The sequence below is a fragment of the Sciurus carolinensis genome, chromosome 4 (assembly GCF_902686445.1).
Source record: "Sciurus carolinensis chromosome 4, mSciCar1.2, whole genome shotgun sequence".
NCBI lineage: Eukaryota > Metazoa > Chordata > Mammalia > Rodentia > Sciuridae > Sciurus > Sciurus carolinensis.
The window spans coordinates 2328405-2352017 of NC_062216.1; the positions used below are offsets into that span (position 1 = coordinate 2328405).

A 23613-nucleotide genomic window follows, 5' to 3' on the forward strand; every position below is an offset into this window, starting at 1 on the left:
TCATATGCGCTTTCACTATTTAATATTCCTGTTGCTTATATTCTGCAAAGACTTTCAGGCAGATAATGCCTCATGGTGTTGTGGTGGACTTTTACTGTTGTGTTATACAGGGATTGAACCCAGCAGTGCTTTACCACTGAGCTACATTCCCAGCCATCTTATTTTTTATATTGAGACAGGGCCTTGCTAAGTTGCTGAGGCTAGTCTTGAACTTGACAATCCTCCTGCCTCAGCCTCCTGAGCTGCTGGGATTATAGGTGTGCACCACCATGCCCAGCTCTGCATAGTGATGTGTTCAAAAACTTAGACGTGACTTTGGTATCGCCCCACGTTTGAACAGTTGCTGTGCTTATCAAGCACGAACAAGCACTGGGCATGTGTGCCTTTGATATCACTGTTTCCTGATTTTATGTCAAAGGCAGAATGTAGGATATCTCAAAGGCCGAACCTCAGTCACCGCATATCCTGAGGCCTCAGTGACCCGGTGGCGACCTTGGTCCCCAGTGGGGGAGGGGAGGGGCCGTGTCTCAGACGTGGTGCACACAGGGTGTGCGTGTGGAGGGGTATCCCGCAGGAAGCCACGCAGGCCTGGCTGCAGAGGGGCTGGGCCAGGCTCCGGCACAGGCTGCTGTGAACCGTGGTGCGACCTGCTTGATCGGGCTGGTCCTGAAGGAAGGGTGAGTGGAGAGGAGGACGTGCCTTGGGGAGAGCAGGTGGGTTCCTTGGACTGCGAGGTAAGCGTGGGGCACCGTGCCCTGGGGAGGGACCTGAGCGGCAGGTTCTGCAACTCCAAGACCAGAGGAGCACCCTGAGGATTCGGAGGGGAAGTGGGCGGGGAGACGAAGTGCTGCGGGTCTTCCCAGCGGAGAGCGTGTGCTCTTCCTTTGGCCCATGTGTCACTTCAACATAAACAGACATATTTCAAGCACTGTCTTGTCTCATAAATACAATGCCACAAGGTAGACGCCAATACTACCCTCCCCTCACAGGCGGGACGCTGAGGTTCAGCAAGGCCGCTGGGCAGCCCGAGCTCACACCAGTGGGGAAGCAGTGGGCTGGGCCCAGCCTGGGGTCAGGCTGTGCAGCAGCCACGCTGCGGGGGAGGCCCTCGCGGATCGTCCATGCGTCTGTAGATACTAGATGACGCCCACAGCTCTGTGGCTGTGACTGGACGGGGGCCCCTGCTCTGAGGGCAGCGGGAGCGGCAGCCCAGGCTCCAGCATCACCCGAGGCCACAGAACAGCACTTGGTGAAAGAGCCAGGAGGTGTCAGAGGGCCGCAGGGAGGCTCACCAAACCCCGGGACTCCACCTGGAGGAGATGGTTAGAGACAGCACGCACTTCCCTTCAAAGGTCGGCGCTCCGAAAATTGCAAAATTTAAGTGATCAAAATGTCGAGAATTCTTTGAACTTGATTCAAGGGATCCAGAGTAATTCTTCATTACCAGAGCAATTAAATGTTTCACTTTTTAAGTTCTTTCAATAATCCATTTAATATTACTTTAAGGTGAATGGCTACAATTTTCCCTGATATGAATCGTTTGCTCTATTATAAAGAATCCATCCACTGAAATTTTAATTAAAATTGAATTGTTATGGAGAGTTTTGCTATGGAACTAATTAAAACTAAATTAACCATGATAGAAAGGAGTCAATTGATTTTTTCCTTGAATTCTTGTGTACAAAGGCATCGACCTGTGAAGCCAACCGTCCTCTTCCTCTTGGGCCGCTGTGACAAGCACCCCCCACTGGGCCTGGATGAACAAGCGCTGCTGTTCAGAGGCACAGCTGGGAAGCCTAGCACTGCAGGCCCCAGGATCCTGTGGGTTGGCCAGTACGCTGAGGTGAGAAAGGCCACCTTCCTGCTGAGTGCCTACTGGGCCCAAGCCCACGGCTACAGCAACACACCACTTACACCGATCGCTCCAGACACAGGGACCAGGAGCACAGTGTGCCCCTGGGGCCACAAGGAGTCCTGGAAACTGCCGCGGAGCCTTTGAGGAGGTTGTGAGGTGGGCGGTTCACCTTCGTTCTGCACAGGAGTGTGCTTCACAAGCATTATTTGCAAAGCACAGCAATATATACAAAATGGCCTCAGAAAGAGGAAAGGAAACTTTACTTTTTCTCTCCCTTAAACCAAGTTTACCATATCTGATGAAACAAATCAGCAAACCTTGCCCACGATAGAGGAAGTATGTATTATTTAAAATGCAGAGTCCTGTATTTCTCAGAGAAGATGTAAAATTGTATTACGTTTGACCCTTCATTATCCTATACACATTTATTCTTTAATTTAATCCTATTATCAGTTTAGCTCTTGAGAATCAGCAGCAATTAAAGTTCTAGTTCTTAATTCTGTTTCAGATTTTTAAATCAGGAATTAATTTCCAGAAACTCTGGATTCTTTGGCATAGGAAAATAATGCTTAAGTAGAACTGGTCCAATGATTTAGGCTAAATGTATTTCAGTATTCAAAGAAATGTGAAGTCTGCATGCACTCTGCCCCTGCACTGTCTGCAAGCCACTACGTGGGGCGGTGTCTGTCCCATGAAGGACTCTGCTCTACATCTGGCAAGCAGTTAAAGAGACCGTTCAACGCCAGCACCCACCATGTGTTTCTGAGAGCTGCCTCTCCAGGTCCTCCCCTGGGGCTTTGCAGATGTGGGCGCACAGCGTGAGGACAGCCTATCTGGGAACAGTGTGTCCAGGTAACTGAAGCTGAGTCCGCGTGCAAACAGACCCACCTCAGCTTGCACTCTTGTTCCTGACGAGGCTGCTGCACGTTGGAAACACTCCTCAAGTGGGAGGGCAGCCGCGTCACCCCAGGTAGCCGGGCTTAGCCTCCAGCACCATGACGCTGCCCGTCCGTGTGAGACTGCATCCTGCCACACACACCAGGCTAGGGGACCAGCCTCGTGCACGAGGTCAAGCTTCCCTTGAGTTCACCAGTGCTCACCACCATAAGGCTGAGCTGCCGAGCTCTGGGGACCGTGGGACTCATCATGAGAGTTCTTGGGGACACTTATCTTCCTGGCCTCTGTTCTCCATCTCTTGACCTGCTTTTCCATTCAATATGCCATAGAGTATCTCAAATGTCACAAGAGATCCACTTTTCGTCATTATTTAACCATTGTAAAACTGGGCTCCTAAAGGCCCTCAGTCAATCAGGAGTCTCTGGCCACAAGATGAGCGGAGAACAGGCACACATGAGGAAATGGGCTGCACTGCTCCCGTGCCACCTGCTTCCACACGGCATCTCCGTGGTGGGGCCTGCTGTGTGCTCACGAGGCCTGCTTCCACACGGCATCTCCATGGTGGGGCCTGCTGCGTGCTCATGTGACCTGCTTCCGCACGGCATCTCCATGGTGGGGCCTGCTGCGTGCTCATGTGACCTGCTTCCGCACGGCATCTCCATGGTGGGGCCTGCTGCGTGCTCACGAGGCCTGCTTCCACACGGCATCTCCATGGTGGGGCCTGCTGCGTGCTCATGTGACCTGCTTCCGCACGGCATCTCCATGGTGGGGCCTGCTGCGTGCTCATGTGACCTGCTTCCGCACGGCATCTCCATGGTGGGGCCTGCTGCGTGCTCACGAGGCCTGCTTCCACATGGCATCTCCATGGTGGGGCCTGCTGCGTGCTCATGTGACCTGCTTCCACACGGCATCTCCATGGTGGGGCCTGCTGCGTGCTCATGTGACCTGCTTCCACACGGCATCTCCATGGTGGGGCCTGCTGCGTGCTCATGTGACCTGCTTCCACACGGCATCTCCATGGTGGGGCCTGCTGCGTGCTCATGTGACCTGCTTCCACACGGCATCTCCATGGTGGGGCCTGCTGCGTGCTCATGTGACCTGCTTCCACACGGCATCTCCATGGTGGGGCCTGCTGCGTGCTCATGTGACCTGCTTCCGCACGGCATCTCCATGGTGGGGCCTGCTGCGTGCTCATGTGACCTGCTTCCGCACGGCATCTCCATGGTGGGGCCTGCTGCGTGCTCATGTGACCTGCTTCCGCACGGCATCTCCATGGTGGGGCCTGCTGCGTGCTCATGTGACCTGCTTCCGCACGGCATCTCCATGGTGGGGCCTGCTGTGTGCTCATGTGACCTGCTTCCGCACGGCATCTCCATGGTGGGGCCTGCTGCGTGCTCATGTGACCTGCTTCCGCACGGCATCTCCATGGTGGGGCCTGCTGCGTGCTCACGAGGCCTGCTTCCGCACGGCATCTCCATGGTGGGGCCTGCTGCGTGCTCACGAGGCCTGCTTCCGCACGGCATCTCCATGGTGGGGCCTGCTGCGTGCTCATGTGACCTGCTTCCACACGGCATCTCCATGGTGGGGCCTGCTGCGTGCTCATGTGACCTGCTTCCACACGGCATCTCCATGGTGGGGCCTGCTGCGTGCTCACGAGGCCTGCTTCCGCACGGCATCTCCATGGTGGGGCCTGCTGCGTGCTCACGAGGCCTGCTTCCACATGGCATCTCCATGGTGGGGCCTGCTGTGTGCTCATGTGACCTGCTTCCACACGGCATCTCCATGGTGGGGCCTGCTGCATGCTCATGTGACCTGCTTCCACACGTCATCTCCATGGTGGGGCATACTGCGTGGCTCGGGGCAGAGCTTACTCTGAGCAGCTGTCTGGTCTAGGGAGATGTCTGCACTTTATCCGAGCTGGTGAGACACAAGTGCTGAGACACTGGTCAGGTCCTTACTAGCCAGTTGAACCCTGCCTCAGACCTTACCTGAAGGTGCCCTCCTATGGACCTGTACTCACGTCACCAACAAACCGTCATTCTGAGATACACTACTTGGGAGAGCTTTCTCTTACCTTGTAGCTAAAGCAGTCTTGAATGGCACTTATGTAATTTAATGCTAAGAGGTGCTACCAGAGAGATCCTGAGCACTTCCAGAGGCGGTGAACTCACGGGGGTATTTGAGATACACCATCAAAAACAGATAGTGAGGTAGAACAAGCCCAAGAGAAGTGAATGCAAATGAAAAGAGGACTTTTCCTTCATCTAGGAGTGAACCAGAGAAGAAGAGAAAGGTGGTTTGGGTGTTCTCCAGGAAGTGCGGCAGAGGACAGAGGGGTTAGGAAAGGTGAAATGGTGCTCATGACTCGGTTGACATTCCTTGGGGTCGCCTGCCATCTCTTGGGTGGACTTACAACTCTTGGTCATGGACAAATCATGGCTCTTTCATAATTTTAAAGCAAGGGATGTGGTCTTGATGAATCGAGTTTTTGAGATCTAAAGAGCTTTAAGGGAAGTCACCCTCTTCCTCGGGTGGCCCTCAGGGTGAGGGGTCCTGCCAGAAAGCAGCTCTCAGCCTGAGGAGAGACCAAGATACAGGAAGCTTTGGTGGCACCAGCAGGTCTCAGGGAAGACAGGCTGGTCCCCAGTGCGGGGAAGTGGGTGGAGAGGCAACGGGGAGCAGAGGTGCACTGGGAGAACAGGAGCCAGGTGCTGACGGAGGGGCGGCTCTCCCATCGAGGGGCTGCCTGGAGGCAGGTGCAGGGGATGGAAGGAGAGCCAGGTGCTCTGGGGTGGCTCCCCAGCCAGGACTGGCCCTCTGGCCCGCCAGTGAACAGAAAACCCTCGTTGTAGGGTTGAGAGGGGTTTGCTCTGGGTGTGCTGTGAGCCATTCAGCAGGTCCTGCTGAGGGAAAATGGGTGAGGTCTTCAACGTGGACAGTGCCTTCTGGGAGCCGTGGTCCCAGGGCTTCTGGGGTCCATCCTGTGGCCAGGGTCCAGCGCAGGAGAGGAGCAAGAGAGTCCACCGGAGCCTGGACAGTGACTCAGTGAGCTGGACCTGAGAGCAGGGCACAGGTGGAGTCCTCAGAACCATCAGTGAAAGTGGGGTAAACAGGGGACACACCCGAGTGCCAGCTAGCGGGTTTTGGGAACATCAACAGCACCTTTCTGCAAAGGCTTCTTGGCCAGGCGGGCTGGAGGGAACGATCAAGAGGCTTCATAGGGTCAGGGCCAGGGTCATCCTAGGTCCCATGTGCGGGCGGTGGTTAGAAGCGGGACCCTGCTCCAAGCCTCTTAGGAGCTCTGTGTCCTTGGCAAATCCTCGGGTTCTCCGCGTCCTCATATTCCCAAGCTTAGGACGGAACCGCCCAGAGTCCTGCTCATTGCATGGAGATGCAGCAGATGACGTCAAATTCCTGTGCCTGGCCTCCAGGAGGCTTGGGACCGGTCACTACTATTCCAGGTCCAGTTATTGTTGACAGTGTAAAGGCAGGAGGACAAGAGAGTCGGCAGCGACAGAACACCCAGGTAAAGCAGAATCACACAGTGGGCCCCATGGCCACTAGACCAGCCGAGGTCACGTGTTTGGAAGGACGCTTGATCTGGTGGAGGGGAGTCTTTCCCAGGTCTCGACCTGTCTCAGGTAGGCCTTTCTTACCTGGGGGTGGGGTCCAGGCAACTCTGGTAACACCTCAGACCACTCACACAAGGTGGTTCTTGCCTCCAGTTCTCAAAACTCGTAACCAAGTGGGAAGGAACCCTGCTGCAGGAGAAGCTGGTGGCAGAGCGCTGCAGACGTGGCGTCAGGGCCCGGCAGGGGCAGCGAAGTCACTGCCGTTCTTCAACCTGACGGACGGCTGCTGCCCAGTAGGGGCCCAAAAATACGGGCTCATGTTTCCACGCACATGATGACTGAGGAACACTGGGAACAGAAGGGACGGGGCCGTGAAGGGGCCCGGGAATGACAAGTTGCCATGATAGAACTTGCTCCGTGTTGCTGGATCTGACTCCGGTGTGACTAGCAGCCCCGGATGGTCGGCTGGGAGAACAGTCCCCACAGACTCAGAAAACACCACCAGGGGCCAACCTCTCACCCTCGCCTGCTCCCGGGCAGTTTTCCCTATGTTTAAGGAACAGGGAGGGGTGAAACCAAGTGCCCAGCATGGCTGCCCAAACTGGCGACCAGACTCCTGACCACGGCCAGCACCATCCTGCAGCCAGGTGGTCAAGCTGCCCCTCCAGACCCCCGGAGCAGCAGAGCCAGGGGCCCCTGAACACCACCTCCCCCCAGACTCCTGCCCCGGCACAAGCCCAGCCCTTTTTTCAAAGACCTGAAGCCAAAATTCGTGTGAGTCCTGGGAACTGCCTCCTGGGTTCCTGGGCAGCACTGTGAGAGAGACCCGGCCTCCCCACCTGGCGGGCCTACCGTGGGCGCTCGTCACCGGCTCAGGGGTCGGGACGCAAGGCCACACGCAGATCGCCATCACGAGGAGGCTGCCGCTTCCACCCAGTGGCCTTGCAGAGGCCCCTTTAGTCCACCTGGCTTCTACCTTCCTACTGTTGCAGATTCTTTATGGACACACGTACCTATATTCTTCCCTCAGTAAATGTGCGTGGTGAATGGTCACGCTCACTCTTCCTCAAGTGCAAATTTTAGAGCTGAAAGTGTCGCACTTCACAGATGAGACAACTCAAGGCCAGAGTGGTCAGGCTGACCCCCACGGGCAGCATGGGCTGGGGTCCAGCCTGGCCCTCGCCTCCCCGTCCACCCCACTCTGCTTCCTGGCTGGGCGGCGCCCTGTCCCCACGGATGAATGAAATGAAAGCGTGTGACCACCTACCCACACACCTTGGCAGAGGTGCACTCCACACACGGCGGCCCCCACCCAGGCAGGCAAGCTTGGTGGCACCTTCTAGGCGGTATCCCGGGAAGCAGGAGAAGGTCAGCGAGTCACCCACGCCAAAGCGGAACCCGATTCTGCGGCTGAAGGCAGGGACTCCGGGGTCGTCGCAGGGCTCCAGATCGTACTCTAAGACAGGAGGAGACAGAGTGAGCACGAGCCGTTGGCAGTGATTCCCAGGCGTCCAAAAACCAGCCAGAGCACAAAGAGCCGCTGTGGGAACTGTGAGCAGCACAGCTCTCCTCAAGCTCTGCGTGCTCGGGAGGCTGCTGTCCCTGGCATGATGAGGTCGCTTTTGACGAGTGGTGTGAATTCTGAGGTTTTAAACACTCAGACGTGTAACGCTGTAACATGAAATGACCCGCTTCCGGGCTGCCCGGGGAGAGCGTGGGGCCCGCTGAGCGATGCTGACAGCAGTCCCCACGCTCCTCTAAGGGGCTTCCCCAGCTCAAGACGGAGCGCGAGAGAAAACGCGTCAGGCCTTGGCTGATGGAAGCTCACACGGCCTGCTCAGCCTCGCACACCCGCCTCCCAGGGGCAGCGGCTTCCAATCTACAAACCAGTTTTATTAGAATTTATAGGAAACAGTCTGGGAACCACAAGTTTCCAAAAACCACTCAGGAGGAAAGTGCGAGCACCGTTTTCTGAAGAGGGATGATGTCGGCTCCTCGCTGCACCCTGAGGGGGAGTTTTCCAGACACCGGTACTGGTGACGGCCATCGCCAACCCCTCAGACCTCAGGGCAGGGTGACACACTCTGGTCGATGCTGATCTCTGGGTCCCTGGCGGAGTCCAGGGTTTTGCTGGCTGTGAGTCAGACCAAGCGTCCCCGGGAGCCTGGAGCTCGCGTCCCCCGTCCTGCTGTGCCTCAGTCTGAGGTGCGTGTCAGAGGGCGGGCCCCGTGCCAGGGGAGCACCCCGGGCCTGGAAGGGGCTCTCGGAGGTGTGAAAGGTCAAGACCAGGACAAGCATTACTCAATCCGCAGGAAGGCGAAGGTCAGGCTTCCGGATTTTGGTGGGAGAGACGTGGACAAGCCGCCGACGTCCCTGAGAACGCTCTGCCTTCACCGGGCTCAGCGCCCTCCCAAGGCCCAACTCACGAGTTCAGACCCAGGGTTCCCGCGGATCTCGGGACAGCAGGCTCCTCCAAGTTCCTGGGCTTTTCAGATTTGGGTCTCCTCACTGTGACCACCTGCCAACTGCTTGGCATGTCACCCCTGCACTGATGTGGAAACCCGTCCTGGGCCAGGGAGTGCCCCTCGCTCCTCCTCCACCTCCCCCAGCTGCCAGTCCTCTGAGCCGGTGTCGGATTGTCTTTGTCCTGCTCTTCCTTTACGTAAAAAAGTCTCTCTTCCAACCAATCTGGCCCTTCTGGAAATACACCTGGGTTAGCTATTATAACTGATTTTAGTATAGCCCAGGGAGAAAGGGGGAAATGATCTCATGTGATTGAACTGAGTAAATACGTACTGGAAAACTGTCATACGTAACACGTAACGATTACATACGTGTTAAACACGGCTGGGGACTTCTCCTCCTGTCTTACTAACACTCGCCTTACAGGACTCCCACGTGCGTCGTTGCTGCCTTGCTGCTCAGGACGACACGCGCACTCTTCCCACCCACTCGTCTGACACCAGAACAACGCGTGCCCTTGGGTGCCCTCTTCCCTCCGACTGCCAGCGTTCGTGTGAGTTTATCCTCTGCCTTTATCAGTTCTTATTCCCCAGGGTGCGGAGGCGTGTGCTACGGCACCCATCTCAGGAAGGACATGCACTGCGGAGACAGATAGCATGGCGCTCCCTTGCTTCTCAACCCGGCTCCAGGCCAGCTCCCAGCTCTGGGCCTCTGAAGGACTGAATGTCCTGTGTCCCACCTTCTCTCCTGCATGCCCTTTGCCATCTCTCTGGATTTTCCTCCACGGCTGTCCACCCACAGCTCTTACGAGGTCACCCACGCACCAGGGTCAGCCCAGGCCTCTGCACTCGCCCTCTCTGTGGGTGCAGGAACCCCTGGGTGCTCTCTGCTTCCTCAGGGGTCTCCTTCCTGAGCTTCTGAAATGCCACTGCCCTCCGGACCCATGGCGCCATCTTCCAAAGGAGACCTGGATCCTGACTCGGGCATCAGAGGCGAGCCCCGCTGCGACCCAGGGCCTGTCTCTGCGCCTGGTACCTGCCCCGCTTTCCAGGCCGGTGGCTCTAAGCCCAGCCGACACTGCTGACACTCTTCGGGATCTGAGCCTATTTTATGAACTGGAGGCTCTTGGCAGCCTCTTTGGGGCATATGCCTTAATTTTTCCAAAATAAAATTCTGTGTTCCCCCAGCCCTCTCCACGCCCAGTGTCCCTGTAACACAGCACGTCCTTCACTTGGCCTCCGCTCTCCAACCCTCTGCTCTTCACGTGCACATTTGTCCCTGGCATCTGCTCAGCTCTCCTCCAGCGTCCCCACAGGGTCTGAGCCTCGTCATCCAGCCTAACTGATGCCTCCGGAGGCCCGCGCTCCTAGGAGGCTGGAAGGAGGTCCAGCCAGGTCGATCTCTGCTCAGACCTTGAGGCTTCGGGCAAGGTCAGACTCAGGTGGCAGGAGCTCCTGAGACCCACATGGCAGTCTGGCTCCGGGCCCCGCCACTTCCCTCGGTTTCAGGGTCCTGGTCACTGCAGCCCTCACGTGTGTCCTTTGGTATACAGCCCCCTCCAACGGCTGCCCACCTGCAGGAAGCCCTCCCCATGTTGTCCTGGCTCACACACCTGTCCTTGCTGTCCAGTCCCAGGTGTCAGAGCCCCGCCCTGGAATCTGATCAGGTCGGCGTCTTTTCTCTGTCCCCCGACCTGCTTATCGCTCCCCGTCTCCCCCGAGGCTTCTCGCTCTGCTATCTCCCCAATGGAATCCCTGGAATCGTGCCGGGCATCCTGGAGCTGCTCAGTCATTAGTTGCCAAGTGGAAGAAAACATCACAGAGGAGTGAGCTCTGCTCGTTCCAGGCATAGAACTCCATCCTGGTTCGGCAAAGGAAGACGGCTCCTCCTTTGAAAATTCATGGGAGGGGGGACAACAAATGTAGAAAAATAACGCTGGGAATAGGTGACTTCTATTCGAATGATGCGACGTGTCCTCCAGAAGTCATATGGCAATCTGTGCTCCATTCCCACAGCGCTAAGAGGCAGGATGCTTAAGAGGAGGGCATGTGGGCTCTGCCTTCATGGGCAGAGGAGTGACCCATCACAGCCACGGGTCCTTGGTAAGGAGGGTCCTGCGCCGACTTCCTCCCTGGCTGGTGCCCTGCCTGCTCTCCGCCTGGCCGTGGATGAAGTAGCATGGGGGCTCTCGCCAGACGCCAGGGACCATTACCGTGAATTTGTCGCCTGTAGTGCCACACCTGCCCCAACCTCTTGTCTTCGTGGATTATGGCCTCAGGTGTCCATGGCACAGCAGACCCTAGGCTGGGACAGGGTGCCCATGCTCTTCTGGAGACGTGGGGAAGGGACAGTGCTGCGTGGAGATGGGAACAGGCCCTGTGAAGTAGTCCTCCTTGGGCCTGGACCATGCCGGGCTCTGGAGCCTGCGCGGGTTGGAAGGAAAGGCATTTGCCCGAATTAAGAAACCGTGCACCCTCTTTGGAAGGGTGACTGCAGACCCTGGGAATCAACGGCAAGCTGGCATTCTAGATCAGAAGCCAGCGGGGGGGGGGGGGGGGGTCAGACACCAGCGTGCACAGGCAGCCGTGCGCCTGGCGCTGGGTGCGAGGGGAGCCAGCTTTGTGGGGCATGTCTGGAGGTACCTCCCTCCCCAGTGTTGCCGGCAGCCTCTGCGGGAGCAGCCGGGAAACGCGACAGGGAGCTGCTCTGTCAGTGTGGCTTCTGGAAAGGCAGGTGAACTGCTGAGAGGGGTGGTGTGAACCCAGAGCCCACGGAGCCATTCCCACAACGTCAGGAAAGTCCCCAGAGGGCGAGCACCTCTGTGCAATGAAGCCGCTTCTTATTGGCCACTCATCCTAACAGCACCACGGTCAGTGAGTACTGCCCAGGTTCCAGGCGAAATCCTTCCAGACGAAATCACTTCTTTAGTGATGCTCCAGAACTTACTTCCCATGAAGTGGGCTTTGTGCTCCAGGCTCTGCTGTGTGGCTGTCTGGGTGGGAGAGGTCACTTGTGCAAGTTCTCTGGTTTTCCTTCCGTGGTGTGTAGCATCGCCGACGTTCAGACTGTGGGGCCTTGGCTGCCACGGCCAGGTGCGTGTGGCTGCCCTGCAGAGCTGAGCAGTCCCGCCAAGGGCGCCTGCCCAGGTGGCTGCTTCCTTGCTTCTTGCTCAGAGTCATGGAAGAGGCAGTTCTGGACTGGCATTCTGAATGTTGGTGCTTCTGCGACCAGATGCAGCCCCCAAACTTGGTGTCCTGGAAGCGTGACCCTGCACAGGGTGCTGCGCGATGGGCCTCAGGGCACCAGCCGGCCTTGTGGATGGACGTGGCCACTGTGGCGGGCTCGTGGGGGGGCAGTGCTCTCCACTCCTCTGCCACGTGAGGACAGGTTTTGTGCCTTCGCCTTCCTCCACGCAGTGATGTCCCCGGAGGCCCCTGGACGCGGCACCTTGAGCTGGGATCCCAGGTGCAGCGCCGTGAGGAGGGGATTCTCTCCTTCCTCATTCCCGTCTCAGGTCTTTTTCAGTGCAGCGCAGACAGACGGGGCACAAGCGGCAAGGCTCTCTGTCGGCCACGTACCGAAGGCAAAAGGACGAAGCAATGGATGGGTACAACAGATAGAGTCCATGGGCCTCCTGCAAGCCTCCAGGGCTGAGGAGCATAGCTGACCCTCCCACTCTCCACGAAGAACTCCCTTAAGCTCAGCTAGCTCCTGATGCAAGGGTGAGTGGAGAGGGTGCTGCTCTCACGGAGATGCTGAGACCCCCAGGAGGGAGACATGGAGAGAGGGATTCAGGTGTGAGCGGTGAGAAGATTTAAGTCTTAGGTACATAAAGTAGCCAATTTCACGATTACTGCTGATTATACTGAATTTTTAAGAAATAAAGCATTAGAGGCAGTTCTGAAATTCCACTTGGGCAGTGAAATGTGGGAACAGATGAAGACCGTGGCCAAGGCCTGGGTGGAGGAGAGGCCCAGGGACAGCTGCTGAAGAGGGCACCCCACTCCTCGGAGCACGGCCTTCGCACGGCCTTCGGCAAGTTCCCGGAACGTGGTGGACGGGATCGGCCCTGCACAGCAGAACTGGCAGAAGAAGCCCTGCTGTCCAGACGTGTGCTGAGCACAGGGGACGGGTGAGTGCCCAACACTGCAGCAACTGACTCACGCAGGCCACGGGAACTTGCTGAGGAACTGATGGGACCGTCAGAGTGAAACGAGTCACATCTGATTAGAGGACTCAGGGACCAGCTTAGGAAAGTCCCATTCCATCTTAACCTGGAAGAATGACGTGAAGACGGTTTGCAGGCATCACTGACATAAGCACAGCTCAGTACAATGCCTGCACCCACGGGGACTGTAGGTAGCAGTTCCCTCTCTGTCCAGGGCTGCGGCTGGACCTGAGAAGTTATTGCAGAGACCTTGACCGGTACCTGCTCACTGAGCACCGTTCACACGGTCAAGGGCATTTTGCCTACACTCGATCAGTTTTTGCACATGCTTAATCAGTGTTTTATCTGATCTGTCATAAAACACAAATGAAGCACTCTACCCCATACAGACAGCTATGTCTGATACAACCTGAATCCCACACAAATATTTTCTATACATTTGATTAAAAATAGAGTTGCTACTGAACTTTGGGACCATTTTGTCACTGTGAGTGACTGTGTTGGAACAAGCTAGCACCCATCCTGGGCTTGTGTGTCTGCGTGGTGTGTCCATCACGGGGCGACTCTCCGTGCAGCACTGCCTCTGCCGGGGCAGGAGCCACGAGATCAGAGGACCACTGGTCCTGAGCATGCCTCCGACCTCAGCGCCTCCTCAGAGGTTGACAGAGGCAACGGAGAGCAATGAGCAGGAAGCCCTTTGCAGGAAAGAGAGTTTTATTTGTAGTTGTTAAGTATAAAAATTCAGACAAGGACAAAAGTGATATTCTGGATGCCAGCTGTATCCCCTAGCACCTGCCTCCTGGAGGCCAGCCTCCCACACCCCACTGGCTGCAATCTGCTGTAGTTGGACACATGTGTGCACACTCATGCACAGCAGAATTATTGCCAGGAGAGAGAAACAGCACAGAAAGACCAACGTACCTGAAAATGTGATGTTGAAGCCCTCGTAGGAAATTGAAAAGTCCGATATGAAGCGAAGCTGGGCTGTGAAGTTCCCAAACAGGCCGGCCTTGATCGTGTGGGGCAGCACAGAGCCGGTGAGCCGGGCCACGGGCTCCGAGAAGCTCCCATCCTCTGTGATGAGCAAGTAGTCGTGGGAACTCTCCAGGTGGAAGGTGTGAAAGGTCAACTGGACCCCTGAGCAGGGGAGGCCGGGAGGACAGGGGAGAGAGAGGTGGCAGAGTGAACTGTGGCCGGAAACAATTCAGGGAAATAGACATCAAGTTTTGAGTCAAAGTACTGAAAAATCTTAATATGCAAAACTAATGGTGAAGTTTGAGAGAAAATGGGTCCAAGTAGATAGTTTAGAAACGAAAGAGAGAAGAGGGAGTCACAAACATAAACACTTAAATGCGTAAGCACAAAGATGCAGATGTGGGTATCCATGTGGACGAACAGATATTCAGATACATAGAGATGTAAGCAGAGATGTTGGTGTAGACATGGAAGTGGGTGTAGACAGGGACATGGGTGTAGACATGGAAGTGGGTGTAGACACAGATGGAGGTGTAGGTGTGAATGAGGTATAGACATGGAAGTGGTCATAGACATTGATATGGGTATAGTCACAGATGGAGGTGTAGACATGGAAGTGGGCATAGACATAGATATGGGTGTAGACACAGATGCGTATTCTTTTTTTCTTTTTTTCTTTTTTTTTTTTTGGTGCTGGGGATTGAACCCAGAGCCTTATGCTTGCAAGGCAAGCACTCTACCAATTGACCTATATCCCCAGCCTGGGTATAGACACAGAAGGAGGTGTAGACATAGATGTAGGCATAGATATATATATGGGTGTAGACTCAGATAGAGGTGTAGAAATGAATGGAGGTGTAGACATGGAAGTGGGTATAGACACAGATGGAGGTGTAGACACAGATGAGATGTAGACATGGAAGTGTGCATAGATATAGATATGGGTGTCAACACAGTGGTGTAGATATGAATGTGGGCATAGACTTGGATAGTGGTATAGACATGGATAGGGGTTTAGACAGATGGAGGTATAGACATGATGGAGGTATAGACATGAATGGAGGTGTAGACATGGATGTAGGCATAGACACAGATGTGGGTATAGACAGAGATATGGGTGTAGACATGGATGTGGGTATAGACATGAATGTGCGTTTGTGGAGATAAGGACATGGGGTACAAGCATGGCTATCGATGTGATGCACATGAACAGAGATGCAGGCAGCCACAGGTGCCTACGTGGACACTGTGAGCTACACACAGATTTGGATGTGGGTGTAGACTTAAAGGTAATGCAGGGGCTGGATGCGATGTGTAGGTAAAGCAGGTTAGGATGTGTCCAGTGCTTCTAACTAGCACCTCTGCATCACCCAGAGTCTGTTCCCTCATACTCCATTCCTTCCGGGCCAGCATGCACTCACATTGCTGAGTGGACAATACAGTATATACAACAAAATGTGTCCACTAACTTCAAATTGAGTGCCAATACACATCACAAGATGAGATCGAGGTGCTAAAATTACAACGACTTCTTTAAAATGAGAAACTTGTGTATAAAAGGAAGAGTCATGGTACCTTCCTAAACCCAACGTTCACAATCTACATTTTTTTCTGCACAAAACGCCATTTTCCTGGTCCTTACTATACTGAACTTTGGCATGAAGACAGGGATGTCTGTTTGGTAAGGTGTCTTCGGATTTCATGAGGATTAATGTTTTATTAGATGGGATAATACTGGGTAGACTTAAAACACAAGCCAGGTACAAAAATTTCCCCAGATTAATAATATAAATTAGAAGTTGGATAATTGCCTATTTCCTTTTATTTAATCAGATTCTCATTCTATTGAATTGGTGCCTTTATTCCTGATGATTATGCTTAGTTTCCAAGTTTACATTCACCTTCATCCATCAGCTTATCTGATAAGTTGAGAGCAAAACAAGGAATTAATTTTGCTTGTAGCTCTGATAATTAAAGGCCATTTTTCTCCCAAGACCTTATTAAAGGAAATGAGAGCCTTCGGTGTGCACCAGGGTGCTGCTCATCTCTCTGTGCGCGGCGGCGCTGCTCTGTCCCCAGGCTCCTGCTCCTTCCTCCCTGTCAGGCTGACCCTGGTGACAGACATACCCTTGCCGTGAGAGACTTCGATGGTCCACGTGCAGTTCAAGGAGTTTGGATAAAAATCTGGAAACCCAGGGGAAAGGACCGTCCCGCTCCTCCCGTGGATGTAGCCTCCACACAGAGCTGAAAAGGGAGAGAGATGATCACAGCATCCGGGCTTCACGGAGACTGCCAGGACAAGATGTTTTAAAATGACGTTGAATTTACACCAAACTCAAACAAGATTTAATGTCAGGTTCATGAAAAAACAGTCAAAGCCTGAACTCATGTTAGTGGAAATCACTACCCACCAGTTCACAGACAGGTGTCCCAGTAGCTCAGCAAGCAGCCTGGACAACGGTGTAGGATAGAGAGAGTCTGCCTTCAGCAGGCAGCAGAAAAGCATGGCGCAGGGCCCTGGGCCCCTGGGCTCTCAGCAGCGCTTCCCTGAGCTGAGTCCCTTGCAGAGGCATGCCAGGTTCAAAACTAACCCAGATGGCCATTTTTAAGGGCAGAGAAAGAAAGTTATGCAGAATGATTTCAGCAGACAATAGTAATGGGGTCAGTAGGACATGGAGGGTGGGCATTATTTTTTTTAAAGATTTTGTAACGTCTGTTTTTGTTTTCACATGAAACATGATACTGTCCATACATATGGGGTAGAATGTGACAATTCAGCTAATACAATATGTACTGATTGCATCTGGGTAGTCAGCCATCCACCACCTCACGCATGTATAATTTCTTCACATTGGGAACATTCGAGACTTTCCATCAGCTGCTCCCTGCCAGCCCTGGTGTGTGGCTGGGCCAGAGAACACGGAAGCTCGTCATCTGTCCAGCTGCACCTGTGTGGGCTCCGTATCCGAGGTTCTACTCTCGACCTAAAAACTCAACTTTCTTGGTTTCCAGTGTTGGCGAGGATGTGGGGAGAGGGTGGGGAGCAACCTGGCACAACCACTGTGGAGAGCAGCGTGGCGATTCCTCAGCACACAGACTTCAAGCCGCCCCTGACCCGCAAGTGGTGGGTGTGCACCCCGGGGACACGTCAGGACATCGCAGAGGCTCCTGCCTACCAGGCTCCCAGCAGCTTGCTTCACAATAACTGAGACATGAACAACCAGGTGCTCACCAAGAGGCGAGTGGGTAAAGAAAACACGGCGTCCACACAGCGTGAACTACTCAGCTACAGGAAAGAATGGAATCCTGTCATTTGTGACATGCAGGTGGAGCTGGAGGACTTCCTGTTAAGGGAGGAAGTCAGGCATGCAAAGTCAAGTCCTGTGTGTCCCCACACAGTGGGTGTTGGAGAGCCAGACCTGAGGCCCACACACCGGGAGTCTGAACTCTTGGCCCTGCTGCCTGCCACACCTGTGACCCCTGGTGAGTTGGCTGCCCTCAATCTTTTACATATCTCGGCCTAAAACTGGAAACTATGATAAGAGTCACCTCAGAATCCTCACCTCCCCAACTGCACAAGCCAGTGTTTTAAATCTCTTTTGTCGTGTGTGTGTGTGTGTGTGTGTGTGTGTGCATGTGTGTGCATCTGTGCGTGCATTCATGTGTGCATATGTGTGGGCGTGTGTGCATGTAGGTGCACATGTGCATGTGTGTGCATGTGTGCATGTAGGTGCATGTGTGTGTACGTGTGTGTGCATGTGTGTGTGCATGTGTGCATATGTGTGGGCATGTGTGCATATGTGTGCATGTGTGTGTGCATGTAGGTGCACATGTGTGTGTGTGCATGTGTGTGTGTGTGTGCCCATGTGCATCCGACGTCCTGGTGCTCTGCCTGTGTGGGGAAGCCTGCTTCATGAGTGACATTGAGCAAGTCCCTCCACTTGCCCATTCGCACACCTTAGGTGTCAGAAGGGACAGTGACCTGCCAACTCCCTTGGTCCTGGGATGACATGAGTTGGCACGTGGAGCAGGTGCGGGCAGGTCTCGCAGACAATGCTACCCGCCAGCTTTGTGCCCTGCGGCTTGAGCCTCTTTCCCCCTCTCTGTGGGGCTCTGCTGCTGCCTCTGGGTGGTTCACACTTCTCTAGACAAGACAAAAGGAACTATCACTAACTAACTGATGCCTGGTTAGGTTTTTTTTTACTAATATAAGGTTTCCAAATTATACTTCATAAAAGCTAATTCCACAAATCACGTTTGCAAAAGGATTAGGAATTTTATGGAGGATGAGGCGTGCCTCACGCTGCCCCCAGTCTTCTAAGGGAGCAGATCACCTCTTTCTCATGGAAACCACATTGGAAGAGCTCCTAACAATCAGCAGAATGGAAGCTTCACAAAATCACTTCTGCAATATTTCAATCATTTTTCTTGAGAATTTCATACCTTATAATCACATTGACTCTACATGTCATTATGAAAGGGGTAACATTAGATTTAAATCTTGAAATTAATTTATGCAAATATGAAGAAACTGCTATTAGTTGGGCCCTCAGCACCAGAGAAGATAATAACAAACAAAACAAAAAATAGGGTCTCCTCATGGAGCACACGTTCTAACTGGAAGAGAAAGAACGAAAGCCAAAATGGCGTGAGCGGTGGTGTTGGAGATGCAAACCCATGTGAAAGAAACCAAGCAGGAGTGGAGGGGAGGGGAGGGGAGGCGAGGCGGTCATCCGCTACAGGGGTCATGGGGGCTGCTCTAGGACAGTGGTCTATGGAGAGGGACTTGAGAGAAGAGGGGGCATGTGGCACTGAGGGTCTGAGACTAGCAAGGACGGAGCCCCAAAGCCATTGGGCCCACACAGAAGGACGGCAGGTGGCCAGAACAGAGAGAGAAGGAGAGAAGGTCCTAGTGCTGATTTCAGATTTCTGAGAGAGGGCCTCCGCAGGCCTTGCTGGAAAGTGACATGGGCTAACTAGGGTTCAGCAGGATCATGAGGCTGCTGTGAACGAACACACAGGAGGAAGCATCGCACGGCGCGACATGGTGGCAGCTGTCAGACAAGATCTGACCCTGGCTGTGTTTTCAGGGTAGAGTTGCAGAACTTTCTGTGAGTGAGGGGCAGGCATCATGGCAAAATAGGAGGGGCAGATGGCAGTGAAGTCATCAGTCCAAATGTGAAACAGCTTAGAGGTGAGGGAGGCACAGGTGAGGAGGCAAGGCAAGGAGCCAGGAGCTCAGCGTTGGATCCACAGGCTTCAACGTTTGTTGGATACCACATAGCAGGGTGATGTGAGATGGATCCATGGAGCTTGAGACCTGCTAGACACCACGTGGAAGGTTGATGTGAGATGGATCCATGGAGCTCGAGACCTGCTAGACACCATGTAGCAGGGTGATGTGAGATGGATCCATGGAGCTCGAGACCCACTAGACACCATGTGGAAGGTCAATGTGAGATGGATCCATGGAGCTCGAGACCTGCTAGACACCATGTAGCAGGGTGATGTGAGATGGATCCATGGAGCTCGAGACCTGCTAGACACCACATGGAAGGTCGATGTGAGATGGATCCATGGAGCTCGAGACCTGCTAGACACCACGTGGAAGGTCAATGTGAGATGGATCCATGGAGCTCAGGCTTATTGGACACCATGTAGCAGGGTGATGTGAGATGGATCCATGGAGCTCGAGACCCACTAGACACCATGTGGAAGGTTGATGTGAGATGGATCCATGGAGCTTAGGCCTGCTAGACACCTGTAGAAGTTTGATATAAGATGGATCCACAGAACTTGAGGAATGCTAGACTCCAAGTGGAAGGGTGATGTGAGATGGATTCATGGAGCTCAAGGCCTGCTAGACACCATGTGGAAGGTTGACACTGTGATGGATCCAGGAACCTGCAGATCTGACAGACACCATGTAGAAGGTGACACTAAGATCAGATACAGGAGCTGGATCCACAGTAGAGGGCTTAGCAAGGCACAGGAGGGACAGCGAGACTGCATGAGACCAACACAGTGAATGTGGGCATATTTAGGAAGACTAAACCCAGTGTCAACATTTCAGTGAGCCTGAAAGAGTCTACAGAGGACACCAAACAGAGTAACTGGTGTGGCAGGAAGAAACCCAGAAGTGTAGAGCCCTGAAGTAAAGCCACACAGGAATAACGTTCACCATCTCTGATTGGATTGGCACTATCTTCTCATTCTTTATGAAGAATTTAACCATAAAGAATTAAAAACACTTTATATAAAACTGACACCATGTATCAAATGTTGCTAGGAGTCTGTACCTGAAATTTGTCTATGCTCCATAAGCTGATAAGTTAATTCATTCCAAGCTACGTTTAAAAGTTATACAACTCATAAATCTTTATTTTATCCTACGTCCTAATATCTTCAAGGAAAGTGGAATGTGTACCAGGAACACTGAGTGGGAACTTGTTGGGCTTCAGCTCAGGCTTATTCATCTACACCGATGGAACCCAGAATCGCCAGCCTCTCGGGGAAGGACATGGACAGAGCTGCAGGCGCGGCAGCCCCAAGCCTATTTGGATTCACACAGGTGAAGATATGACACAGTCCAAGTCATACATTATGGAGATTTGAATAAAAATAGATCTGTGTACAGTTTTCAATGTTTTCTAAGAAAAGGGAATTTGATGTGCAGAGAATCAAACTGATGTCCTCATCTAAAATCAAACAGAGAAGAGGCAGTAAAATGAGCTACTTGACTTACGCTTCACCGCCCACAAGGACTATGTTCAAGGAGCGTCTGGGCCCCGTCCCTGTGGAGCTACAGGTTCAGCCACACAAAATGGAACCTACGAGTCTATTTCTTCCCTCACTGCAGTCTTTTCCGAGAAGTTATAAAGGACACAGTAGAGTTTTACTTTTGCTTTCCTTCTGATTGTGATTTCTTGAGTCGCAGCTTTCTGTCTGTATCGCCCACCCGCCGAGGCCCCAGATTCCACCTCACGGGAATCCTTTCGATGCAAGCCTAGCATACGCAGAAGCCGGGCAGGGAAGAGCTGAAGTCGATCTCCCACCACTGTCCAAGTTCTGCTTTGGCCTCTGCTCGAACCCATGCCTCCACCTGGCCCTCTGTCCAAAACTATTTACTCTTTTGCGTTTGGACAGACAAAATGAACAAGATGGGAAAGTCCTTGGTATCCCAAAGCTTATTTTCCAGTGGGGAAAGAAACATGTGTTTTAAAATAAACAAATAAACTAAGTAGAAATTGTTCTAAGAATAATAATATTAACTTGCTTTCAAAACTCAAAGGAAGTCTAGGTGGCTGGACTGGATGAATAGCAGAGATAGCAGAGAGGTAGGTGGACACACGTCCATGCTGATGTCCACCCCCAGAATGGTGAGCTGAGCGAGTGCTAGAAGGTTGGTGGAAACGTGGAAGGTCAGGTCGACTCAGTGGACTTCCCTGTGGTGCATGGTCTGCTGGGGCTTTCTTGGGACTCTCCCCAGGGTCCTTTGGTTCCTGACGATCTTCCATCAAGCCCACAGAGCTCCTACAGATGCTGCAGTTACTGTCTTCCCAACATTATCAGCCCCTCCCTCCACCCTGTCACCTCCGAGACCCTGGCCAAAGTCATATCTAGATGGAAGTGTGCCTATTTGCATTGCAGCCACTTTGGGAAAGTCCTATCCTCGCTGGAAACTCAGTGCCAGTCGTATTTTCCATGAATTAGTTCTGCCTCAATTCCTACGTGCTGAAGTGTAAATCAAGCTTAAAAGAGCATGCCGTGTGTATGACATAGAGCCTGGCATGTATGTGAGGTGGGTTATAAATTATAGTACAGTGTATGCAACAATACTAGAGTTTTGGAGAACTGTATACAGAAGACATGGACGTCAGGGACGCGTGTGAGGCCGGAGACCTGGCGCAGTGTTAGCCGTGACTGGTGAAGGCTAAGGGCAGCCGGGTGGTGGAGTGAGGCACAAGGCGCCTCAGGTGAGGCCCAGAGAAAGCCCACTACACCTGTGTGGCTGGGGAAAGGAGGGAGAGACCATGGAGAGGTGGCTTCTGTGTTCAAGGTTACGTGTGGAGCAGAAGCACAGAATACTCCTCATCCCATACTGAAATGTTAACAAAACATAGTTACCGATGTTCAATCAGGAATTCCTGGGGGCATTTTCTATTTCAATGCACAGAACGTGCAACACTGATGTCTGTTGAGAAGACTCCATTTCAACACCGAAATCACTGATCTCGAATGGGTCAGATGAAGTCTCCCACGTTTATACATCAGCTTTCGTTTCATGTCTTGAACCCAGATAATATTTTTTCTGTGCTGGGGGTTGATCCCAGGGTCTTGTGCATGCCGAGAAAGCACTCCACGCCAGAGCCCCAGTTGCAGCCCAAGCCTAGATAACCTGTGGGCAATCCCGTGTGGAAAAGATGACCTGTTCATCCCCCCATGAGCAGAGGTCTTCGACTTTGCAATCTTGTCCGGTATGACTGAAAGGTCTGCCATTCAAACAGCCTGGGAAGCCCGAGGTTAGCTCTTGCTCAACTGAGCTGCACAAAAGGAAATGTAGAGAAAGACAGCAGCTCTGTGTGCTGCATTTCCACATTCCACTTTCATCTGTAGTGCAAAATGTGGAAAAGAGAAAGCTAGGACCACTACCCAGGGCATCCATCAAGCGACGTGGGCTGCACTCACTGAATAGTCCATGTGATGGACTGACTCCATCAGATAAGCAACTCAGTAAACTGCTCCAATTCCAAGTCAGCTACACAGGAAGAACAAGTGTTTCAAGGTTGAGTGTTCTGGATATAACTATCTTAAATATAGAGTCATAAAATATGACAAATATTGATATCTGACAATCTCAGGGTTTCTGAAATTTTGCCGTTTTGCTTTTCACTGCCTCACGTTCATGGGGCACAGTGTGAAGTTCTGACACATGCACCCATGGTATCATGATCCAGTAAAGCTATTCAGTGTATCCAGCAGTCAAACATTCCAGGTCCGCCCTCGTGGTTACTTTGACACATGCTGACTCCAGCCACCCGCTGGGCCTCAGCACACCGAGCTGATCCTGCTGTCCACTTGTAACGTGAGCCACTGACCGGGCCCTCTTACTGCTCTCCACGTCCCAGGCTCCAGTCAACATCCTGTGCTCTGTCCTGGGAGACCAACACGTCAGCCTACGCCAAGTGAGATGCCGGGCACGTGCCTTCCTGGGCCTGCTTACTTCCCTCAAGGAAATGTCCTCCAGAGTCACCCATGTACACGTGACAGCGCTTCACTCTTTTCATGGCTGAGTGGCATTCCGCAGAGCGCCTGTGCCACAGTGTGTCCATCCACCCATCTGCTGGGGTGACTCCACACCCTGGCCGTGGTGGACGGCGCTGTGGCAGGAGGGCAGGCGTCTCCTTGCACCCTGATGTCCCTCCCTTGTCTGTGCATCCGGCCGAGCTTGCTGGGTGCTCCGCAGCTCCATCTCTAACCTGCGAGGAGCCTCCTTGCGCCTGGCTCGGGGCCGTGCTGGCTCCTGCTCCCAGCTGCCTTCCTCCTGGCCAGCACTTGCTGTCGGGCTCGCTGACAACAGACATCCTAGCAGGTTTGAAATGATCTCTCCTTCGGTTTCAAGTGGCATCTTGGTTTATAACATTTGACTTGGACATCTTTCTGAGGCAAAAGGAGTTGGTAGT

The 23613-nt window shown here is 53.3% G+C and overlaps 1 protein-coding gene across 1 annotated transcript in view; it reads right to left on the reverse strand.

Moving 5' to 3' along the window:
- Nucleotides 1–23613, reverse strand: part of Csmd1 (CUB and Sushi multiple domains 1) — a 1673782-nt gene that overhangs the window by 282324 nt on the left and 1367845 nt on the right. The window contains exons 19-21 of the mRNA XM_047550875.1: nucleotides 16058–16174; nucleotides 13877–14092; nucleotides 7592–7780 (exon numbers count right to left, since the gene is read on the reverse strand). Coding sequence (XP_047406831.1) covers nucleotides 7592–7780; nucleotides 13877–14092; nucleotides 16058–16174 — 522 coding nt within the window. The remainder of the gene's footprint in view (nucleotides 1–7591; nucleotides 7781–13876; nucleotides 14093–16057; nucleotides 16175–23613) is intronic.